This window comes from Quercus suber, unplaced genomic scaffold (genome assembly GCF_002906115.3).
Source record: "Quercus suber isolate HL8 unplaced genomic scaffold, Cork oak 2.0 scaffold_630, whole genome shotgun sequence".
Taxonomy (NCBI): domain Eukaryota; kingdom Viridiplantae; phylum Streptophyta; class Magnoliopsida; order Fagales; family Fagaceae; genus Quercus; species Quercus suber.
This window is the reverse complement of record NW_027070072.1, coordinates 183134-206276: the sequence shown is the minus strand read 5'-3', so window position 1 is coordinate 206276 and position 23143 is coordinate 183134. Positions and strand designations below refer to the sequence as shown.

The 23143-nt window shown below is 31.7% G+C and overlaps 1 protein-coding gene across 1 annotated transcript; it reads left to right on the top strand.

The window, feature by feature from the left end:
- Positions 1-21264: 21264 nt before the first annotated feature.
- Positions 21265-22270, top strand: LOC112039706 (basic leucine zipper 43). Its single transcript, XM_024072605.2, has one exon. The coding sequence runs from the start codon at positions 21457-21459 to the stop codon at positions 22048-22050; it is 594 nt and encodes a 197-aa protein (XP_023928373.1). The 5' UTR covers positions 21265-21456; the 3' UTR covers positions 22051-22270.
- Positions 22271-23143: the final 873 nt, after the last annotated feature.

Below are 23143 nucleotides of genomic sequence, written 5' to 3'. Positions count from 1 at the left end.
ACGATTTTTGTTGGTGAGCCTTTCTCCATTGATTGCTCAAACAAGTGAACAACACAACGATCACACAAGATTTTGTTAATTGTAATGGGTTCTACATATATATTCATCCGCAAGATTTTTTTAATCAATTAAGATTATATATTATAGACCATGAGACTAGTCATGACTCATGACGAGGGAATATGAATTATTGATTGATGGCTCCAAAAGCTTTGGCCATCTGAAATGTCGGGCTGTCTCTACCTATCCGAAAGTGGGAATGTAGTTATTTCAGGTCAGGAAATGCAGTCTACTTAAAAGTTAAAGTAAGGCATTGTGGGTGATGTTCGGCCATTTCTGCTATATTTTCTTGCTTTCTGTGGCACATCAATAGCCAATGTTGCACGGAGAATTTATGTTTTTGGTTTGAATTTTCATGATTGTTCCATGGTGCTAAGAATTCAGATTCGAATCTTTGGTGTTTTAGTAAGTAGACAAATGTTATACAAAAGTCACCTAGTGTGTGCATGGGAATATGCAGGTGAAGACAAAACAAGTATGAAAAGAAGATTGGCTTAGCTGCTTTTGGGAGAAATCACATGAGGGAAATTATTTTTGCACGGTGGAATGTGTTTGCAATTTCAAAAGATGCAGAGATAGGTTATAAATTCTTGGTGCCTACAAGTGTGAAGGGGATGCAATGAATGTGATTTTTCCTGCTTCAAAACCATTTTTTCCAACCTCATTAATTAGACTAGTGAAAGTTTGATCATGGAAGCTATAGATCTTTACTTTTAACTCTTTTTATGGGTAGTTTGTAAATCATAATTTCAGATAAGCTAATTTTGTTGCCTAGGATATTGCTAAATGGATTCTTTAGTCAAACTTTAAGGAAATGCTTTCCATCACTCCTATCCCTAAAGGAGATAATGATAATTCCCAATAATGTATTTTTTATTCCCCAAAAAAAAAAAATGTTAGCATCTTCCTTTTTTTTATAAGACAAAGTTTAGCTATAAAATTAGTTGTGACTTTAAGTTATAACCTTATTCAATAAAATAAAATTACTATATATTTTGAAAATCTAACTGTTGAATTGCATGTTATTTTCTCTCTTAATATACATGTCAAATTTTGTTTCAATAGGATATTATTTACTATATGATCTATAAGTTTATGTTTTATGTATAATTTTAAACTACAAAAAATAGCAATTTAAACAATTTATTGATGACATAACTATTAATCTTTAATTTTCTAAAAATTTTGCAAGTATGGAAGTTATAAGAAAAAGATATAATCAATTAAGTATAAATAACTTTGACGTGTTAATTATTACAGCTTACAATTAAGTTGATCACAACCGCTAAATAAATTGTTTAATGTTTACACCCACGTTAAAAAAAGCATCTTATATTACATGCACCATCAATTTAAAATCATTAAACTTCTCTACCCTTGGCATGTTCCTATTATTATATTAAAGCTTCATTTGGAATCCAGTTAAGATATGAATCATATGATGCCAAAAAAAATGCAAGCATGCAACTCTCTATTAGAGCATGTCCATCCGGTTGTCCAAAAAACCAAACAAAAAAAAAATCATTTTATCTATTTTATATAACTATTTTTACAACACATGTTAAATTTGATTCTTTATTTTACAATATGTCACATTAAAATAATCTTAATTTAAAAAAAAAAAGTAATCTTGCAAAATAGAAAATAAATAAACAAAACTTTTTTTTAATATAAATTGATTCCACACAAAAAGTATCACTAAATGGGAATCATTAAATGGGATTGGAAAGTCCAAGAATCGGCAAGAGTAGTTGATGAACATGATGTTAAGGTTGTTTTAGAAGATTCCAACGTATTAGCAAAGCACTTCCCTCCAGGTATAACACCAAAATATGCCCTTGAATGAGACATCAAGCTGCGTAGTCTGGCACTTCAACAAATGACCTAAAGAATTGTTGAAATGAAAACTATACAACTGCAAATTTGCAGAAATCACCTGGAAAGTATCTATCTTTAATTCTTCTTTCTTTTTCTTTCCCTTTCCCCCACTTTTGTGTGTGTCTATTTTGGTTTATTCAAGAATAATTTATCCCAATGTGTTTTGGTACACAAAATTTCTATTGATACATTTGTAGTCCTAAAGTTTGAATTAAAATAAAACCATTAAGGTTATTTTAAAATATAAACATTAATTACTCACATATGCAACATGTGTGTAATTTGATGGATGTTTAACAAAAATATCCTTGCCACCATTTTCCGTACCCATTTTAAGATCTAAAAATCTCTCCACCACCCATTGGCAGAGGGAGTGGGGGTAAGGGGGCCATGGCCCCCCTTCCTTGGGTTTTAAACAACCCCCACTTTCCCACCTTGAAATTTTTATATTGTTATTTTTTAAAATATTAGGGTTTAATTTATCACTTTTATAACTATATAATTTTTTTTTTTTGGGAAATGAACCCACAGGTTTTAATTTGTACACTCCATAAACTATAGAGTTTAAAAAGTCATTTTGTAAGGAAATTAAAAGTAAGACAATATTGAATCATGGTGTAAATTGTGTGGTTAACATGAGAACTCGTAGGTTGAAAAGTACGCAACAAAATAATTCCACAATGAAGGACATGGCCAAGATTACTTTTTTTTTTTTTGTTAATTTCCTCCTCTTCTTCTTCTTCTCTTTCTCTTTTTTTTTTTTTTTTTTTTCTTTTTTTTTTTTTTTTGAGAAACCATGCCAAGGGTACTTAACCCAATTATCAATGTATCAAAACAAATATTCAAGTTTATATTATATTATACCCTCATCTCTTTTATTTTTTCTCCGTGTGACTTTAACTCACGCGTGTATTTTAAAGACGGTGAACAAAAGCTTTGTGTCATGTATGTATTAGTTTATTTTGTTTAAGTGTTTGTGGGGGTAAAAAATACAGTTGCTGCTTCTGTGCTTATATTAAAAAAAAATGAGGGTAAAAATAGTTGTACGACTTATTTGTATTTTTAAGTTTTTTTTTTTGGGGAAAAGATTTGTATTTTTAAGGTTAAGAAAACGAATAGTACTCAAATTTGGGTCGTTAAAATTCTTGGATCAGTACAAACTAGAGTGTTATATTTAATCCACCCAATTTCCCATATATTTTAACTATGAATTTGGGTTACATCACAAGCAAAATCTCATTACCAAAAAGTTAAAAATACGAAAGAAAGGAAGTTGTCATTTTCATTAATGGAGGAGAGAAGAGTCTGTATGGCTCTCATAGTGTCCACGGAGGCAATCAAACAAAGCACTCACACCCTCTAGAATTGTATTGCGTATGTGGTCCTCAGAAGTGGCTTTAATTGGTACATGTTTTTCTACAGAACCCCTACCCCTCCTATCTGATTCTCAGGATATTTTTGAAAGGCGTGGGTACTAATAATGATCACTATTATTACTTCAATCATTATGAATTTGAAATTTGTGGAAAGAAAATGTTGCAATGGTGCCTCCCCTATGTTTTGCTTTCGTCTTTGGATTGCTTTGTTTGTTTTTTTGGGTGATTATGCTCCTTCGTGCTTAATTTATGGTTACAATTAACGAGGTAAAGATTCTTACATACTTGTTATTGCATACTCACTATACATATACACTGTAACATAGATTGAAATCGTGTTTTCAAAACACAATTTCAATTAAAATTGTGAAATCATGAAAATACAATTTCACCACTTCAAAAGGAATATGTATATATTGAATATGCAATAGCGAATGTGTATCAAAATTTCTCGGATTGATGGCTACTAACCCACCCACCCAACTTCCCAGCATTAGAGCTGCCCACATTGCATTGCCTCCCGCATTCTTGAACCTTTGCTATGTATGTATAACATCATTTGCAACTTTCTTTTACATTTGGGATCAAAATCTTACATAAATGTATTGAATTATATGTGAATAGAAATTCTGTAGCCGACAAAGTACTAGGCTAGAGAGGACTCAAGAAATTAGATTGATTACGTAATTCTATCCACTATTAAGCTTTGGGCAGTTGACATTTTTCACGAAAACATATCTCCAAGATATATAATTCCATCCTTTTATGCTTTAAAAAGATTATATTTTCTCCATGACAAGAAATTTTACTCAATATTATTGGATTGGGAACAAGTTTGTCAGAGGATAAATAGAAAAATACAAACAAAATCATAATTAGACTTAACTAATAAGAAGCATGTATGTCATTGAAACATAGACAAGCAACAACTGGTAACAAAAATGTCAGAAGGAAAGGGTGCATATCACAACATACCTTATCAATTTTCATTGATATTTTGGCATGTCATGATTGTATTTGACAATATATAATCAATAACAGGAAAGTTTTATCACATAAATGATGGAATGGAAAGCGTGACTTTTGAACATAACATATACTTGAGCTTACTGGGAGGTGGATAGATTATGCAGAAATCCGTACGTGCTATGAACAAATATCAGCAGATTTTTTTTTTAGCACTTATTATCATCAAACCTTAATTATTATTATTATTATTATTATTATTTGGGTAAGAAAATATAATTTGTGGGGTATTGACAAAATTAACTGACATTAATCCAAATTTTTAGACAACTTATTAGGTTGTAGGCCAATGCTCAAGCTCATTACTTGTACAACACTATATTAGTCCACTTATAAAGTGTGCCTTCCATATTTCTTTTACAGTTTTATATGCAATTAGTATCTGTTCACCACAAGCTTTTTTCTTCATCTTTTAGCTAATTTTGTTTATATACAACTTTTTAGAACTCCACTTTGTTAAGTACAAATATATTTTAACACATTTCAAGTTTCAAAAAAAAAAATAATAACAAAAAGCAAATTTGCTAATTGCCAAAAAAATTATTTAACACTATTAATTACTATAAAACAATTAATTGGGTCCCATTTTAGAAAAATTAAAATAATTCAATTCAACTATATGTTTGAATTAATTTTTTTTTTTCATTTTATAAATTTTTTTTTTTGATGGAAAAAAGGGGTAAGGGGGCCAACCAACTTGACAATCCTACCTAGATATGACCATAATAGCACCCTACTGCTAGGTTCGGGGCCTTGCAGGGGTGCAGGGGACCACGGTGAGCCATAGCTTTTCAGCCCAACGAAAGATACTAATGAACCTTGAGCTAATGAGAGAGGCAACCCAAGTGAGTCCATATTCAGACTCAAACCTTAGACCACACACTCAGTGCATCTTGTGCATCACCCAAGACCACTAGACCACACCCCTCAGTGGTTTTCATTTTATAATTTGATACTTTGCGGAAGGAGGATTTGAATTCTAAATATCTCCATTGGAAATACAAAGAGATACCAATAAGTTAAGTTACAAGACCCTTGTCAATGTTTGAATGTAATCAAAGAAGTTAATGTATTATACTTTATACCTAAGTTTTACCTTTTAAAAAGTGTAATTGTCTAATTAGGGGGAAAGGCGATTGAGCCATGGGTACAAAACAGAAAGATAGTGTTTTAGATGCTGTGGGTTAAAGCTAGCCAAGATTACAACCATTACTAGTCTTTGTGAACAACTTGGCTTGAACAAACCGTATTAACATGCATCCAAATGAGTTAGGCCTAAACCAATGCAAAAGTTGCAGAGTTTAAGCAGATAACGACATGCAATCACTAATTATTAACATAAATCAAGCTTAGTGAGTCATGACCAGCTCATGTCGTGCCGTGTTAGTTCAAGACATGGAAAATTAAAAAAGTTTGTAACAGTTGGATAATCTAAGACCATTAACATAATGACACAGCTAGCAACAGAGATAAACAACAATATGAATGACGAGGACAATTTTGTTAACCCTAATTTTAAAATGGAGGAAACAATGCAATTTTTTCTTAAAATAATCCAACAACTTTTATTATCCACATATATACCACATTATGTTAGTGGATCAAGACCTTATGTTAAGTACGTAATCAAAGTGACACTTACTATGCATGCGATTTAGTCTTATTCTTAAATGCACCACCCAACATTAATTATATATATAAATGCATATATATACATTGCACCAAAGATGATTATCTTATTATTAAAATATAAAAAGTATTATATTATTGATTATTTGTTTAAGAAGGAAATTTTTGTTCCATATAATCAAAAAGTGGGGCGAAAAGTTAAATGATGAAGGAGGTCTTGTTAGCTGATGATGGTTTTATCCACAATCAACCAATCTCTTGATATCTCATGACCTCATTAGAAAAAACAAGTATCAACTATCATTTTTTTTTTTTTTTTTTTGGGAAGGAAGTTTCGAGTGGTCATGTTTTGAGTATCAAAACATCAGAGAGTTTACGGATCTAACATATGATAATCACATAAAATTGACATAGAAGGTCATGATATCCAAGTTCAGGGCATGTAAGAGCATTTCCATTTGAGAACATTAAAAAAAAAAGTATTTTAGCTCCCCAAAAATTACTTTATCTATATTACATCATTCTTACATTGTACCCAACTTCTCACACTCAATTTTGTAATCCATCACATAAATTAATATATTTTACACATCCTTCAACCAAAAAAAAAAAACCTCTCAACAAACCCAAGCCGCCACCCCAGAGGAGAGTCTTGGCCAGTAACTACAACCCAGAGCCCACTTCAATTTTCCATCACCGTCATAATTTCTTAGCTACCAAACAAAACCCAAAAAAGAAGACAACAAATCCGCCACAGACAACCAAACCTAGCCCTAGCCATGCAATAATCCACCCTAACAGCTTCCTATTTTACATTTTTTGAGCTTTTGCATTCCTGAATTGGGAATGCTCTAAGAATTCACGGAGAATTTAGTTTGGTAAATTTTCTTTATATTTATTATATTAGAATTATTTAAATTACTGTTTATTAGAGTAATAGCTAAGTTATTAATTCACCACTTCTTATCTGTTTAAATTTTTCTGTTTGGTTGGGTGAGAAGGGGGAGGCTGGGAAATGGTAGTTTTCCATTGTCTGGTTTGATGGAAAAAAGGGAGGAGTGGGAGGGTGGATGTAGTTTTCCACTCGAGCCACTAAAATCTATATTCCCTCTTTTCCATCATTCTTACTTTTCTATTATTTATACATTTTGTATCATCTTATTTTTCCATCATGCCAACGAAATGGATAGAACAAAATGATATCAAAACATGAGATCCAAAGATCTAACCATATTTTCACTCTACCTCACATTATATATACATACATATTTATATATATATATATATATGCTATGTTGAGTATTTTTAATATTTTTTCATTGGATGTGAATTTTGATAAATTTACCGTTAGATTACAATTTCTTCTAATATTCTTTATGCTTGAAAATTTTCAAGATGATCAAAGATTAATAACTATGTTATCAATCATGTTGGGAGTAGCACAATTTGATTCCCTACAACCACTCTAGAAACAGGCCCAGGTAGTATGATGTCAAAGGCAATAAAATATTTGAGTGTTTCTTCCTCATCACTAATTCGTTTTGAGGTGGAATGACATACCTCATGGTCCGATAAATGGTATTAAAGCCAAAGTTATGGGTTCAAGTCACGGGAGTGTCATTGTGAGGGAGGGATTGTTAGGAGGACCACAATTTGACTCCCTACATCCACTCTAAAAACAGGCCCATGTAATGTGATGTTAAATGTTAAAAAAGATTTGAGTATGTCTTCTTCATCGCCAACTACTTTTGAGGTGGAACAGCATAGCTCACGGTTCTATAAATGGTATCATAGCTAAGGTCATGGGTTCAAGCCATAAAAGTGTCATTGTGAGGGAGGGATTGTTAGGAGGACTACAATTTAACTCCCTACAACCACTCTAAAATAGGCCCGCGCGAAGTGATGTCGAAGGTCATAAAAAATTTGAGTGTGTCTTCCTCATCTCTCACCAATTGATTTTAAGGTGGAACGACATAGCTTATGGTCCAATAAGTGGTATCAGAGCCAAGGTCATGGGTTTAAGCCACGAGAGTGTCATTGTGAGAGAGGGATTGTTAGGATGACTATAATTTGACTCCCTACAATCACTCTAAAATAGGCTCACGTGGTGTGATGTCGAAGGTCATAAAAGATTTGAGTGTGTCTTCCTCATCTCCAATTGATTTTGAGATGAAATAGCATAGTTCACAGTCCAACAAATTAAATGTTTAAATTTTAAGTTTTTGTAGCTTAAACTTCAAAGTTATGCATAAACGATGAGTTTACGAATCAAATGATAAGTAATATCCGATTAGTACAAAATTTAACATGCATGTTAATAATATATAGAATATATAATCCAACGATAAAAATTTTAAAATATAAATTTAATAAAAAGTTATTAAATAGTATAACATTGAAGATGATGCAAACAATATCAGACACTACATTTTTTTTTTTAATTTCATTTATTAGTTTGCACCCTCCTCACACGGGAATTTAGTGCCCGCCTTGTCCTATTATGCTATAAGAACTCTTGTGCTTATTTCTATTGATATCATAAAGGTTTGCGAAGATGAAATTTTCTTTGTTTTGGGTTTTTTGTTTGCTAAAGAATGAATAGAATAATGAAGATCCGATTTCCACAAGTACCATATGATATGCCGGTGATGATAAAGCTACATGTTTGTAGATCTAGCACTGAGAGTAAAAAATTAAGAAGTTGTCCAATGTGATTTGTAGACTGCCCTAAAATTTTGCTTTCCATTGTACCATGATGTACATATGCCTTTTTTTTTTTTTGATGGGAATGATGTACATATGCTTTGATTTCATAAAGAACTTCGTTTCTTGGAGCTTTGTTTTCAGGGAAAAAAAAAGTTTTTAAAAGTTGTTTTTAGATAACAAAAAGAAAACTTACAAACAAGATGTTTGAAATGATCTTTTTTCTGAAAATGAAAATTGAAACTGTTTTAACTAAGCAACATTTTATGTTTGAAAACATCTTGCTTTCAAAATCATTTTTTAAAACAATTTATTTAGAAAAACTTTTTTTTTTTGGTAGTTTTTTCTAAAAAATATGTTTTAGTTACTGATTTTTAAAGTAATGCTCGCTTGTAATGCACTTATAAATCAACTTTTTTTTTTTGGCAAGTTCCACATAAGTTATTTACTTATTTTATTTAATTTTTACTTATTTTTTTCTACTATTTATGAATCCCATATGAACCAACTATTTATTTTATTAAATTTTTACTTTTCATCTACAATAATTTTAGTAAAAAATTAAATAACTTATACCAAAGCCAACACAAATAAAAGTAGGTTTCAAAACATGACCACCGCTTATCCTCTCATTAGTCATATGTATTTTACATTTGTATGACCAATCAACAAAAATTAATTAAGGTTGCCTTAGTGGGGTGCACACATGGCAGCAAAGTGACAACACCTCAAAATTTTTTTTTTTTTTGGGGGGTTGCTTTTTATGAGTGGGGAAACCTGAAAAAAAAAAAAAAAAAAGCGCCCCTACAAACAAACAACATAAATAATAATAAAAATAAAGAAAAAGAGAGTTTGGAGAGAAACAGCAATTTTGGGAAAAAGTCCTTTTGGTTGATTTGACAAGCTAAGCGATAGAGTTAGAATGTGGTGCACTAAGCACCCACGCGCGCTCGTTAGCACGGACCCCACACGTCACATCTATCATGCGCCCGCGTTTTTCTCGTCCCCCATTGCTATTAACTCCCTATAGGGGCCTAGTCCTAAAAATAAATAAAAAACCTTTTTTTTTCTCTTAGGGATTTCTTTTTTGTTTTTCACATTTTTTATAGGTTTGTTTGTATGTGTTGCAATTTGGTACGAAAAGGGGAACTAGTTAAATCAAAGTACCCTTCCGTACATGACCTTGACCGTTATTTTAGGGCACTGTCCCTTGTGAAGAAATGATGTTTTACCAAAGTGCCCTTAGTCATTGATTTATAGGGCCAAAATGAAAGGGTGAAATGGGTATTTGAGGGAAGATATGGGTAATGATTTTTGGAGGTAGATAAGATATGTAAGTTGGGTGAGGGGCTGGGGCACCTGAGTTGAGTTTTATCATTACTTTTGAGAGAGAGAGAGAGAGAGGCGGGTCTCAAATTTTCAGGGGACATGGCTTTGTGTTCTGTATATAGTGCGTTTAGGACGCAAGCCTAGGATCACCACACACACACACACATATATATATATATATATATCTCTCTTTTTTTTTTTTTTTTTAAACACACACCACATATATTTGGAAAGGTTTTGTTCCAAATTTTCATGTTATATTGTTATATCATATGTGCACAATCCTAACAATGATAGTGGTCTAGTTTAGGTTGCTTGTGCACAAACATAAAATTTGCAATGGCAGAATCATGTCGAGATGAATTTGGGGATAAGTTTAGATTAACTTTTAACTCTGTTCAATATAAAACTACGTTGTTGTTCGGGAGTCTTTAACGACTCAATTTTGACAAAAAAAAAAAAAAAAACTAACAGGAGGATTGAATTAAATAAAATTAAAAGTTAGAGAATTGAATTTAATAAAGTGAATTTAGAGGATTAAATTGAATGAAAGTGAAATTAGATGACTAAATTGAATTTTAAGCAAAGTTAGATGGTGCAACTTGTAATTTAACCTAATAACCTCTTATTGAATTAATATTTAAAATTTCATTGTTAGATCATGCGCTCTCATTTTTCTTAACACGCAATCTAAATTTTGTATTGATCGGATCTTTTTTTATTATTCAATTAATAACATCATGTTTTATGTATAATTTTATAAATGAGATAGTTATTGATTTAATCAAACAATTAATTTTATCTATATAGTAATTTGAAACCAACTATATATATAGATAAAGAGAAATGTGAAATCTTTTTACAATTTTATCCCCCGGTGAAAGAGGGAGAAGGAAAAAAAAATTGTATCAACGATTAAAACTCCTTACAATTTAAAAATAAAAATTAAAAAAAATTACTAAGGAGCAATTTTAAAAATTTGTCTCACCTCTTCCTAAAACCTTGTCTAGATATAGAATAATTTTTTACGATTATTAAAGTGTGATAGATTGTAGTTGATGTATGAGTATTGATTCCCCACCCCCCCCCAAAAAAAAAAAAATTCAAACAGGCTTGCATTGCTGTCCCAATATTTACATTAAATAAAAATTAAAAAAAATTACCAATAAGCAATTTTAAAAATTTGACTCACCTCTTCCTAAAACCTTGTTTAGATACACAATAATTTTTTTTTTCCAATATTTACATTAGACTCAATGAGCTCATTGCAGGAGGAAGTGTTTCAATCTAATCCTATGATTGGAACGGGTGAAAGCACTGAAAGATGAGAGAAGGGAAAGGGCATATGTCACTTGAAAAGACAACTTCTTTGATTGGTTAGCGTGAGAGAAAAGAATTTGAGGAACAATTGAGGGAAAACATATTTGTTGGGCCACCACTATGATTTGCCCAAATAGGCGGCAATGGAAGTGAGTGATTAAAATATTAGACATTTTTTGATAAAACATCAAGAGATGCTTGCTTTTGTCTTTTTGCTGAATATCAAGAGATGCTTTGAACCTAAAAAGTTACCGTTAACGGTTTGAAATTAATGGCCACTATATTACTATATTTTTACTCATTAATTGTCATACTCTCTTTATTTTATTGGGGCATTAAAGTAAAAACATACATTCTCTCTCTTTCTTTGCGATAACCCAGAAAAGGAAAAATCGAATCTTCTCTTATCTTTTTTCTCAACAAACAAAAAAAAAAAACTTCTCTTATCTTATCTTATTTTCTTTTCACTTTCCTTTCCATTTTCCTTCTCTTCTTTTCCTATCTCTTCCCTCCCCTAACTAAAACCAACCAAAGTATAAAAGTATCAAAGATTTATCAACTTTATCATATATTGGAGATTGTTGAGAGAGAGAAGAGTAGTGGCACTTTTCAGGCACTATCTCAATCAATGGCAATTGGGGTCATTAATTTTAGAGGATGGAAAAGAAAGAAAAGGGAAAGGAGAGAAATTTCTCTTTGTTGCAAAAATGTGAAAGGAAAGGTATTGGTAAAAATTTCAAATTTCAAATGGTTTTATATAGTTGTGTAAGTGCAACATTGATGGAATTTTAACTTGAAACCAGATGCATAATACTTAAGTTGTTGTACTTAAGTTTTGTCAATAATTCATGGGAAAGAAGAAAAATTGATTATTTTAGGGTTTTTAATATTATAAGGGATTGATAAATTTCTTCAACTATTTTTAAAAAATCCTTCTATAAAAGTATGTGTGAATATTCTATAATTGAATTATTATCATTTTTTAATAAAATTTGAAAAAAAATGAAGTTATAAATAATAAAAAGATTTTTTTTTTTTTTTTATAATCAAAATCCAGGCTCTTCTACTAAATTTTGGACACAAACTAAAATCTTTTTTCTCGTCAAGGTATGTATATTATATGTTTTAGGTAGTTTTTTTTTTTTTTTGGGTAAATGTTTCAAATGATGATATCTATAGCACATAAACAAATTATTTTTAAAAAAGAGACGTATAATATGGTAACTTTTAGAAATATGATCATATTATATAATCCAAAAAAATATTTTGAGATGCGTTAGGTATTATTAATCAAAGACTCTACCAATAGGGATGGTAATAGAGCAGGGCGAAGTCAAAAGGTAGAGTTTTTGTCTCCGCCCTGTATGGTTTTGTCTTGCCCCATCCCCGCCTCTTGGGGGCCCATGAAACCCCGCCCCACCTCGTAAAACTCTACTTCTTGTTAATTTGCCCCACAACTATTATATATTTTTAATAAAACACGTTTCATTAATAAAAATATACTTGAAATTACAATTAAATTTATCCTATCAAATCAAAATAATTTTTAGAAAAATTGAATAATATTATCCAAGTGTTTGACAAAACAATATCACAACACATAACAAATATAATCCAAAAAGTTTCTACCTTTATCAATGCAGGGCATGGCGGGGACGAGGTGACTCTAAAAGGTCTAAACTCATCTTCGTTCCACCCCATGGTACGAGGCTAAAATCTCGCCCCATTCTCGCCCCACCACCTTTGTGGGGCTGGGGAAACCTGCGCCAGGCGAAGCGAGAAGGGGCGAGTCAAGCAAAGTTTCACTTGCTTTTTTTTGTTGAAGGAATTTCATGATTTTTTTTTTTTTTTTGAAGAAGAAGAAGCACACGAATTTTACTTGGGTTTAAATTAAAGAGGAAATTTTGAAAATTATAAATTTTTATCTAAAAAAATTCATCGAATGCCCTTTTTCTTAAAGGGTTAGACTTTTTAGCATTTAAACATGACCAACAAAAAATATATATATCAATAATAGCCCTTATTTTTTTTTTTTTTTTTGAAGAAGAAGAAGCACACGAATTTTACTTGGGTTTAAATTAAAGAGGAAATTTTGAAAATTATAAATTTTTATCTAAAAAAATTCATCGAATGCCCTTTTTCTTAAAGGGTTAGACTTTTTAGCATTTAAACATGACCAACAAAAAATATATATATCAATAATAGCCCTTAATAGTAATAGGTGGTTCTGGTGTATGGTGAAACTCACCTCCCTTTTAAATTAGAAACGATATCTATAAAATGTATAATAATAGAACATTAACAATTAATTTTTCTAATATCATGCTATATCATATTAGAAGCCTTTCTTAATTTTTCTCAAAAAAAAGAAGCCTTTCTTAACTTTTCTTCTTCCCATTATTTCTCACCTTACTATTATATTTCCTCCCACTTTTCTTTTCCCTTTGTTGACTTTTCTTCTCCCCTCGCATTAGCATTATTCTTTCTCCAACCATTCCTGTCCAATTTTTTACTCTTCTTCTCCCCGTCTTCTTTTCCAATAAATTTCCTTGTACACCTCTCTCCCATTCATTTCGTGTTTTGCTCAAAAAAAAAAAAATGGTTACTCTCTCTTTTTTCAAATTTCTTATTATTTAAAACTGTTTTTCCTATCTCTGCAATGGATTTCTTATTTTTAGTTTTATTTTTGGTTGCAACTCTTCTTTTAGTTGAATTGTTTAAGTGCTTTTGGCAACACAGCCTTGGATCGATACGTTTTGATGTTTTGATTTCCCACTACAGTTCTTCTCTATTTTATGACTTTGGTTTAATTTTACTTTTGATTAATATTTAATTGACTTGGTAGTGACTAATAAAGTGATTAAATTTAACCATTCTTTAAGCTTATTTATGGATCAATTAATAATAAAGTGACATTCTCAAAAAAAATAATAAAGTGACAAAATTTTACATTGCCCTTAAGCTTTTATATATATATATATATATGAAGGTCTGTACTAATTTATAGATTTTGTGTCAAAATTCCCGTCTCCTCTCTCTTGTGTGTTTGTTTTTAATTAAAAAAAAAAAAAAACAATCAAACCTTATGGATTTTGGTCATAAACAGTTGCTGTGAGAGTGGGCAAATAAGTTTTGACTAATCCTATACTTCTATTATGACATGTAGTCAATTTGAATAAGTAGAACTTTACCCGACCTAGGTGCAGTCCAGTTTTGACTTTATATATACATTTTCAGGTGCATAACTGCATATTCTTGTTATATCGTTTGACATAAGACTTTGTTAACTTATAGGTATTATATGGAAATTTAATCCTGATTTTATTAAGATTACCCAAGGTCTTAAGCTTGATATTTTAAAAGCTTATTATATTTATATTTATATTATAATATAAAATAGAAAGGACCATTCTTTGAAGCTTATTTATGGATTTCAAATAATTCAGATTAACAAATATTTGTATCAAATTATTATGTAGGGCTATGCTAAAAAATGCTAAAAAAAAAAAAAAACAATCAAACCTTATGGATTTTGGTCATAAACAGTTGCTGTGAGAGTGGGCAAATAAGTTTTGACTAATCCTATACTTCTATTATGACATGTAGTCAATTTGAATAAGTAGAACTTTACCCGACCTAGGTGCAGTCCAGTTTTGACTTTATATATACATTTTCAGGTGCATAACTGCATATTCTTGTTATATCGTTTGACATAAGACTTTGTTAACTTATAGGTATTATATGGAAATTTAATCCTGATTTTATTAAGATTACCCAAGGTCTTAAGCTTGATATTTTAAAAGCTTATTATATTTATATTTATATTATAATATAAAATAGAAAGGACCATTCTTTGAAGCTTATTTATGGATTTCAAATAATTCAGATTAACAAATATTTGTATCAAATTATTATGTAGGGCTATGCTAAAAAATGCCCAACCAATAGTGGGAGAGCTATGTAGAGATGAGATTCAAATCATAGATATGAGACATCACAATGAATGTTATTAGGGCAAATTACAACTTACCTACTTGTGGTTTGGCCAAAATTTAAATTGTCTACCTGCATTTTAAAATTTGACTCTTTATTCACTTGAAATTAGCTAAGTTAGAGTTCAATAACCCACTTTTGTTAAAAATATGACTAAACAGGTAATTTTACTTCACTTTTATGTCTCTCTCCTCCAAAAATACAACAAACATAAAAATTCAAGATCAAATAAGATAAAAAAGAATCCAGTGTGTTAGGACATATATGTTTTAACTTGATTAAAAACATATGTCACTTATTTATGTAAATTGGCTAATCCTTTTGACAAAACGCACTCTACTTATAATTGGGTAGTTCTAGGTGTTTTTAATACTTCAAGAAACAATATTTCAAGGTCAAGTGTTGAAGTCATCAAGTCTGTTCAAGAAAAAGCAAGCTGAAGTGCAAAGTTTTTAAAGCTCAACACCTTTTCGATAGCTACCTCGACACCTGCTATCTGTCGAGATTTAAAATTTCAGATTTCTAATCTAATTTTCTTGGGATCTGTGAATATGTTTTTGAGCCTTCTTTTCTTCTAACCCTAAACATATAAAAGGATTGTTTTAAGAGTCGTCAAGTGTAACACAATTTGCATTATCATTGAGCAATCTCTGTTCAAGCAAATTGTGATCAAAAGACAAAGTTCTTGACCTAGTTCATCTTCCATCAAGAAGTTGCTGTGTATTTGCACCGTAGGGTTTTATAACCAAGCATCTTCCTGCTATTCATCATAAAGGATGAATTGAAGAACTTTGCAGCCAACCATTCTTCCTCAGTTGGTGTTCTGAAGTCGTGTACTTGGATCCGCGCATTGGTTAGTCACGTACTTGGGAGCCGTGCATCAAAGGTGGGAACTGTCACTACAGATCAAGTCCAATTGGGTATTGGGGTAAGGGTTCAACTGTAGGTTGGTAAGGTACTTGGGATTCCTTTACTTGTAACCGCTTGATTTAATAATAGTGGAGTTTCAGGAGTGGTGACCTGAAAATCACCCGGTGGGGTTTTTGCCGTTAGGGTTTTCCCCATTCGTAAACAAATTACCGTGTTATTTATTTTCCGCTGCATATTTTAGTTTTTGGTGATTTGTTTGTGCTTCCATAAAATTGCATGATTAATTGATTAATTAATAAACTTGGCTAAATTAATTAATTAGGGTTAATCATTAGGGGTCATTCAGATTGTGGCCTATCACAGTGGAACACTTACATTATGAGATTTCAAACCACAAGTAAGTAACTTAAATTTCGATCAAACTTCAGATGGGTAAAGTGTCAAATTTCAAATCACAAGTAGATAATTTAAATTTCGGTCAAGCCACAAGTAGGTAAGTTATAATTTGCCCGTGTTATTATTATTGGGTTATCACTTATCACTTAAACCTCTAGTTCTTGTTTAATATTTAGGATTCCAACTAACTTTAATTGAAAATTTCTGAATATGAAATAATTTTTTTTAAAAATATTTTTTCCAAGTCAAAATCTGAAAAGCTAGAACCAAAAAACTTATAAATTAAGAAGACCGTGCAATAAGCTAGTTACAAATAAAACAAAGTGCAATTTCTTATTTTCTTTGTTTTATTTTTTATTTTTATTTAATATTTTTGAGTGTATTTTGGGTGTGCAGGTGAAAAATTTGAGACTAGAGAAATTTGATTTGAGAATTTAGTAAAAAAATATTATGTAGGCGTGCAGTTCCGCATGATCCTAGATTTGACAATTCAAGTAGGAACTATTTTTGGCTACAAGAAAAGAAAGAAAGTAAAAAAGCATTAAGGAAAAAGAAGAGGTTAATTACACCTTTTTACTTTAAATTATCACCTTAATTACACTTAACTCTCCAAACTAGCGAAACACACAATTGACTTTTCAAAGTTATAACTTTGTTTCAATGTCTTTACCATGTCTATTTTGGTTTTAAGTTTCATGTGAATTAATATTAAATGACCAATTTATTCCTCTCTCCAAAATAAACAGCTAAAGGGTGAATTAGTCTTTCAATGCTAAATTATGTTAGAAAAAATAGAAAAACAAACGATGAGGATTTAAGTGTAACATATTTTTAAAATTGAGAGGTTGAATCATGCGTTTCAATAGTTTAGAAGATTAAATTGTAATCAGAAAAATAGTTTGGGGTGAAAAGGTACAATTTTCGCACAAAAAATCTTGTCAAAAAAATTTGTATTTTACAAAGTTGTTTGATCTTATACAAAAGACGGATTTCTCTATATATATATATATATTTTTTTTTTTTGAGAAGAGGATTGCTCAAAATATTGAAACCATACATTCCCTTGCACGCGATTATGCCGGCCTTATCACCCTAATTTGGATGATAATTTTATTATTCAAGAAGTGTTACATTGGTTCACGAAAAAGAAGGGAAAAATAGAAGCTTTGGCAGCAAATTTAGATCTGGATAAAGCCTTTGATCGTATTTTTTTTCCTAGTAGCCAAAAATAGTTTCAATTTGGTAGAGAGGCTAATGTAGATTGTTTTTTTTTTTAGTGATCGTTATTTTTGCTTTACCTAATTGACCATTTACCCTAAAATAGGCAAAGTTGCTACCAATGCTTACTTCCACTAGCCTTATTGCTGAACTATGGGTTGTCAAGGTCGACTTGTTCTTGTCTTGGATCTAGGCTATTGCATTATGTTCCTTTAAACAGATTCATTATAAGATTTTAAGTTTCCTACTAAAGCCACATCTTCTTCTTCACCTCCAATGCTTTTAATTCTGATTGCAAGAGTATTCTAGCTAGATCTTGGTAGGTATCTAACGGGAAGCAAACAAGTGTGTCAATGGTTTAGCTTTTTAGGGCGTGAATAATAACCATGTTTTTTACTTGTATTGGACTTGCCCTAGATCTTTGTATTTTGTATATTTATTGGAAGTCTAGGGTTTAAAGACCCATAGACTGATCTAATATGTATTATGAAATTCATTTTCCAGTCTTTTAATATACTATCTTTTTATTACCCCCAAAAAAATGAATCGTTGATTTCATTTTTAAAGTCTAAAAGGATATTAAATAAACTTTTGAGATATTAAATTGCATCATATAACTAGGGTCAATTTTCAACACATTACAAAACCAACATAACTTTTTGTGTGTGTGAAGGAGACGCACTAAATGTTATCCTCCGGCTACAAATATAACCACTCTCTTTGCCTTCTTTTTCTTTAGATAAAATAGGAGAGCATATATTATAGAAACAAAAACCAAATCAAGTCTAATTACATCAAAAAAGGTTTATAGCCCTCAAGATTATTTATAACAAAAGAAGGACAAAGTCTATCTACACACGTTACAGCATGTTGAACAAAAGCTATGCTCTGAGTATATTCTCTTATTCTTTCTACTTGATCGGTTCCTCTCTATTGCTAAATGGTTTTTTTGTAATATTTCGGGGTAGATCCCCCATATCATCCATTCTAGACCTTTGTTTTGTTCTTGGAATAGAGATGGAGGTAAAACCCCTCTTTTTCTAAACTTTAACTCTGTTTAGTTTTGCTCTTTTCGAATAAACGTATTACTTAGACGGAAAAAAAGAAAAGAAAATCAGCTTGGAATGTTTAGTTTTTTAAAAAAAAAAAAAAAAAAAAAAAAAAAAAAAAAAAAAAAAAAAAAAAAAAGAGAAGGAAGCTTGGAATGTTTAGTTGGTGCAACATCGATCATTTAATATGATTTTATTTTTATGGTATACTCTAAAAGTACAATTGGACAAGACGCAATGTAAGTCTTCAACTACATACCAAATGCAAAAAAGAATTTAGGGAAATAGGGGGGAAATTAAAAAAAAATAAAAAAAATTAAAAAGGGAGAACGGAAAAAGGAAAAGAACAAGCACAAGACAAGAAGGGAAAGCGGGGTCTTAATCTGTCTAATGATATTGTTGACCATTCAATCCACTCAACCTGATCCATCCTCAGGTGTGTAGAGGAAGAGCATTTTGCATCAATAAGATTTTGGTTATGGATTTATTAGAAAGCTTCTCATTTAGTGGGAGACTGCATTTCAAAGTACACCCATTTTTCTCACTTTCCATTCCCACCACCAAATAGCAAGATTTTTCCACTTAGTGACACTAACTTTAGTGGCTAAGATCATAAAAAAATAAAATAAAAAATCCTTTCCATGGTCATGAATAGAGGTAGCATAACTTGACCCTAGTACATGGATATGCTTGCTTGAAATTTTTAGCACTAAGCTCATTGAATTTTGAGTAAATCAAATTGACAATAGGATTTTATCCATGTGACCCTCTTTGGTGCAAAGCTTATATGCCTCTGCTGCACAAATGCACTAACTACCATATGAGTAATTCTTAAGTACTCTCGAAGCATGAGAAATAGTACTCTCTCCTCTCACATTTTTCCTTACTCTAAGAATACCCTAGAATTTTGAACTACATGAAATTTATTTTTTAACATCCAATAGTAGTATAGTACCACATTAAATGATTAAGGAAAAAGACCAGAACATATTCTCTTGATTCTCACTTTAATTGTCATATTAAAATAGAGGTTAGCAAATGTTGTACTAGACTGATGTTTAAAAAAGAAGAAGCAGTGAGAAACTATTGGCCACTTTTTGATTAAAGTAGAACAACTTGGACAAACAAGGAGCCACCACTAACAATTTGTTTAACCTTTTACCGATTGAGTTTTACCATCAACTAATAAAAAAGCTGAACAAATTTTTTATTTTTTATTTTTCCTTTCTGGAAATGCATCTTTACACGAATATAAAATTGATGTGATATTTGTCATTTACTGAGCTTATTTGCTCTTTTTTGCTTCGAATGGAAGTCGTTTCAATATTTTAAATATTTTGCAATCCTATGTAGTGATGATGGCTTCATTTGTTTTATTAGACCAATGATTTTTTTTTCTTGAAATATATGCATATTACCAAATGGAAATTAAGAAATTGACATATATCTGGTAAAGATTCACATCAAACCCATTTCCTTTTCATTCTATTTCACAGTTTAAAAAACACAGATGCCATTGGCCATTCATGTGTGTGATAAAGAAATATTGCGTGGGTGACAATTAACTTAACAATAAACTTTGTTTATGGCAACAAATGGTACAAACCTCATTAACCTGTCGGCATGGACTGTAATTAGTACCAAAACATGCCACAGAGAGAAGCAAACTGGTCCATGAAAATTAAAATAAGTTAGGGTCAAGTCTTGTTAAGCTATTATATTTGGTCTCATAGAAGTGGTGTTTGAGTCATCAAACTGATATAGCATTTCCTAGTTAAGGATAATACTGAAGAGCTTTCCTTTCTCTCCAACCTTCTTCCTCCTATTTCCCTACGTCACATTGTGCTATTGGCTCAGCCTTTTTAAGTGAAAAACCATCTAACATGGACCTGGCTTGGAAATAAAACTCCAATATTATAGATTGACTTCTTGAACTCCATTACTCTCTTTGCCAAAACATTCTTCCATTTAAATAATTACTCTCCACAAAGTGAACAGCCTCTTTCTCTCTCTGATGTAAGCATATATTTGATCTCAAAATGATTATCCGCCATCACAAATTGCTCCCCCCATATATGCACATCATGGCATACATGGACACATGTAAACACTGCTTGACTAAATGGATCAAGCATGACTCATCTGGATGGAGCTAGGTGCACAGATATGGCTCATTTGAATCTCCTGCTCACGCAGGTTCGGGCTCAGCGGATAGAGTGTCACTATAGTCACACCTAAGTGGAAGACGCCAACTCATATTGACCCCCTCTACCCATTTTCTTCTCAGGAAAAAAAAAAGATCAAGCATGACTAAAAACATACAAGAATTTGTATAATTGTTCATTATCATACAATACATACATCAATGTAATGCTAATGCCACATGTGAAAGAAAAACATGGTCTGCATGATGTTCCATTGGTCTGAGCTTTAAGAAACTTCCTCAGTGTTAACAGGAGTGGGGGCCATTTCAACCTTTTCCCATCCTATAAAACACCTCTTCTCCTCACGCTTCCCTCCTCCTTCTAACAAAAACTATATCTAATTCACCTCCCCCTCCAAAAGGACCAAGACCCTTCAATTCTTTAACTCAATAGGTTTCACCAGGCATGCAGCCTAGTGAGGTTACAGCACTCCATTATCTAGCCTCTTCAAATAACCCATCTCCATACCCAGCTAACTTTAACATGACTCAGAATACAGCATCCACATTTCAATTTAACCAGTTCCCTAATCCATTATACAATTTCCAGCTCCCACCTCAATTTCAAGACATAAATCCACATTCCTCATCTTTCAGCAGTAATTCAACTTCTGATGAAGCTGATGAGCAACAACTAAGTCTTATCAATGAGAGAAAACAGAGAAGGATGATATCTAATAGAGAGTCTGCCCGCCGTTCACGTATGCGCAAGCAGAAGCACCTAGATGAGCTGTGGTCACAGGTGGTTTGGCTCCGGAATGAGAACCACCAGCTCATAGATAAGCTGAACCATGTTTCGGAGTCCCATGACAAGGTGGTTCAAGAAAATGCTCAGCTCAAGGAGGAAGCTTCAGAACTTCGTCAAATGCTTACTGATATGCAACTTAATAGCCCTTTCCCTACTTTAAGAGACCTGGATGATGCTCCCTGCAACACAGCTTATCTCAGAGCTGAGTCCTCAAACCAGTCTGCCACTAGTTCTATGGATCTGCTTGGCTAAGATGGAGGTCAAAGTTATTATATTATCCTCTTTCTGGTTTTGGTTCTTCTGTTTCTAAAGAAGTCAACCAGTTTTTTCTTAGCAATTTAGCCAATATGAGATTGAAGAAAAATTGAAATAATAAGTTTACTTTTGAGCATTTTACTTGAATATCACATATTTATCTATAAATAATGCAGGTCTTCTGAGTTTCCTTTTATAATAAACAAGATTGAGTTTTATATCCTAATATAAACAGTAAACGTTAAAATGGCTTGCAGAGTAAAAAATTGAGCATTTTGTTGGCACGCACCACCTGTTTGGAGTCCACCAAAGATTTCATCATGATCCTTTTGCCCAAAAATATTTTCAGAAACATTGAATATGGAGTGTGCGATGTGCCTTCCACCAAAATTGACAGGTTGAGAATTCAAATCAGGAAATTAGCCTAAAAAAGAAAGGTGTAACACTACCTATAATCAACTCTCCTAGACCTTGCAAATAGTGAAAGCTTTGTACAATAGATACGACCTTCATTGAATATGGAGTGATCATCTGAAACAAGAACCAATAAGATGAATACTGCAGCAAGCCTGTGAAAAAAATTTGAGTAAAATAAAAATTCTATGCATATATTGCGAGAAATTTAGAATTAATTATTTCAGGTGTACTAGATCAGTGGAAGGATTGAATGGCATTGGGTGGTGTGGAGTTGGACATGACACAAAAATAAAGGTGGTGGAGTGGATTGGTAAATAAAACAAAAATTACCATAAAAAGAAATAATGTGTAAAAGTTTATCCACTAAAATCCAAATGCTCTTTGGTACTTTTCGAAAGCAACCTTGACTGAATATAATTGGAAATTACTTTTCAATTTTGCAATAGATTCTCTGAATCGGGTTGGGTCCGGCATAGCTGTGTTTTGGTAACCGATCATAAACAGTGTCTATCTCTCTCTCCTGCAAGTTATTATTTTCTAGCAAGACCTACAGAACTAAAAGCCTCAATATTTTGTTTATTTTACATCATTTCTCTATCATAAACAGCAATTTTTCTATTTAATTCATTTCCCTATCTTGTGTAATGCGTTTTTTAAGATCTGATAATAATTA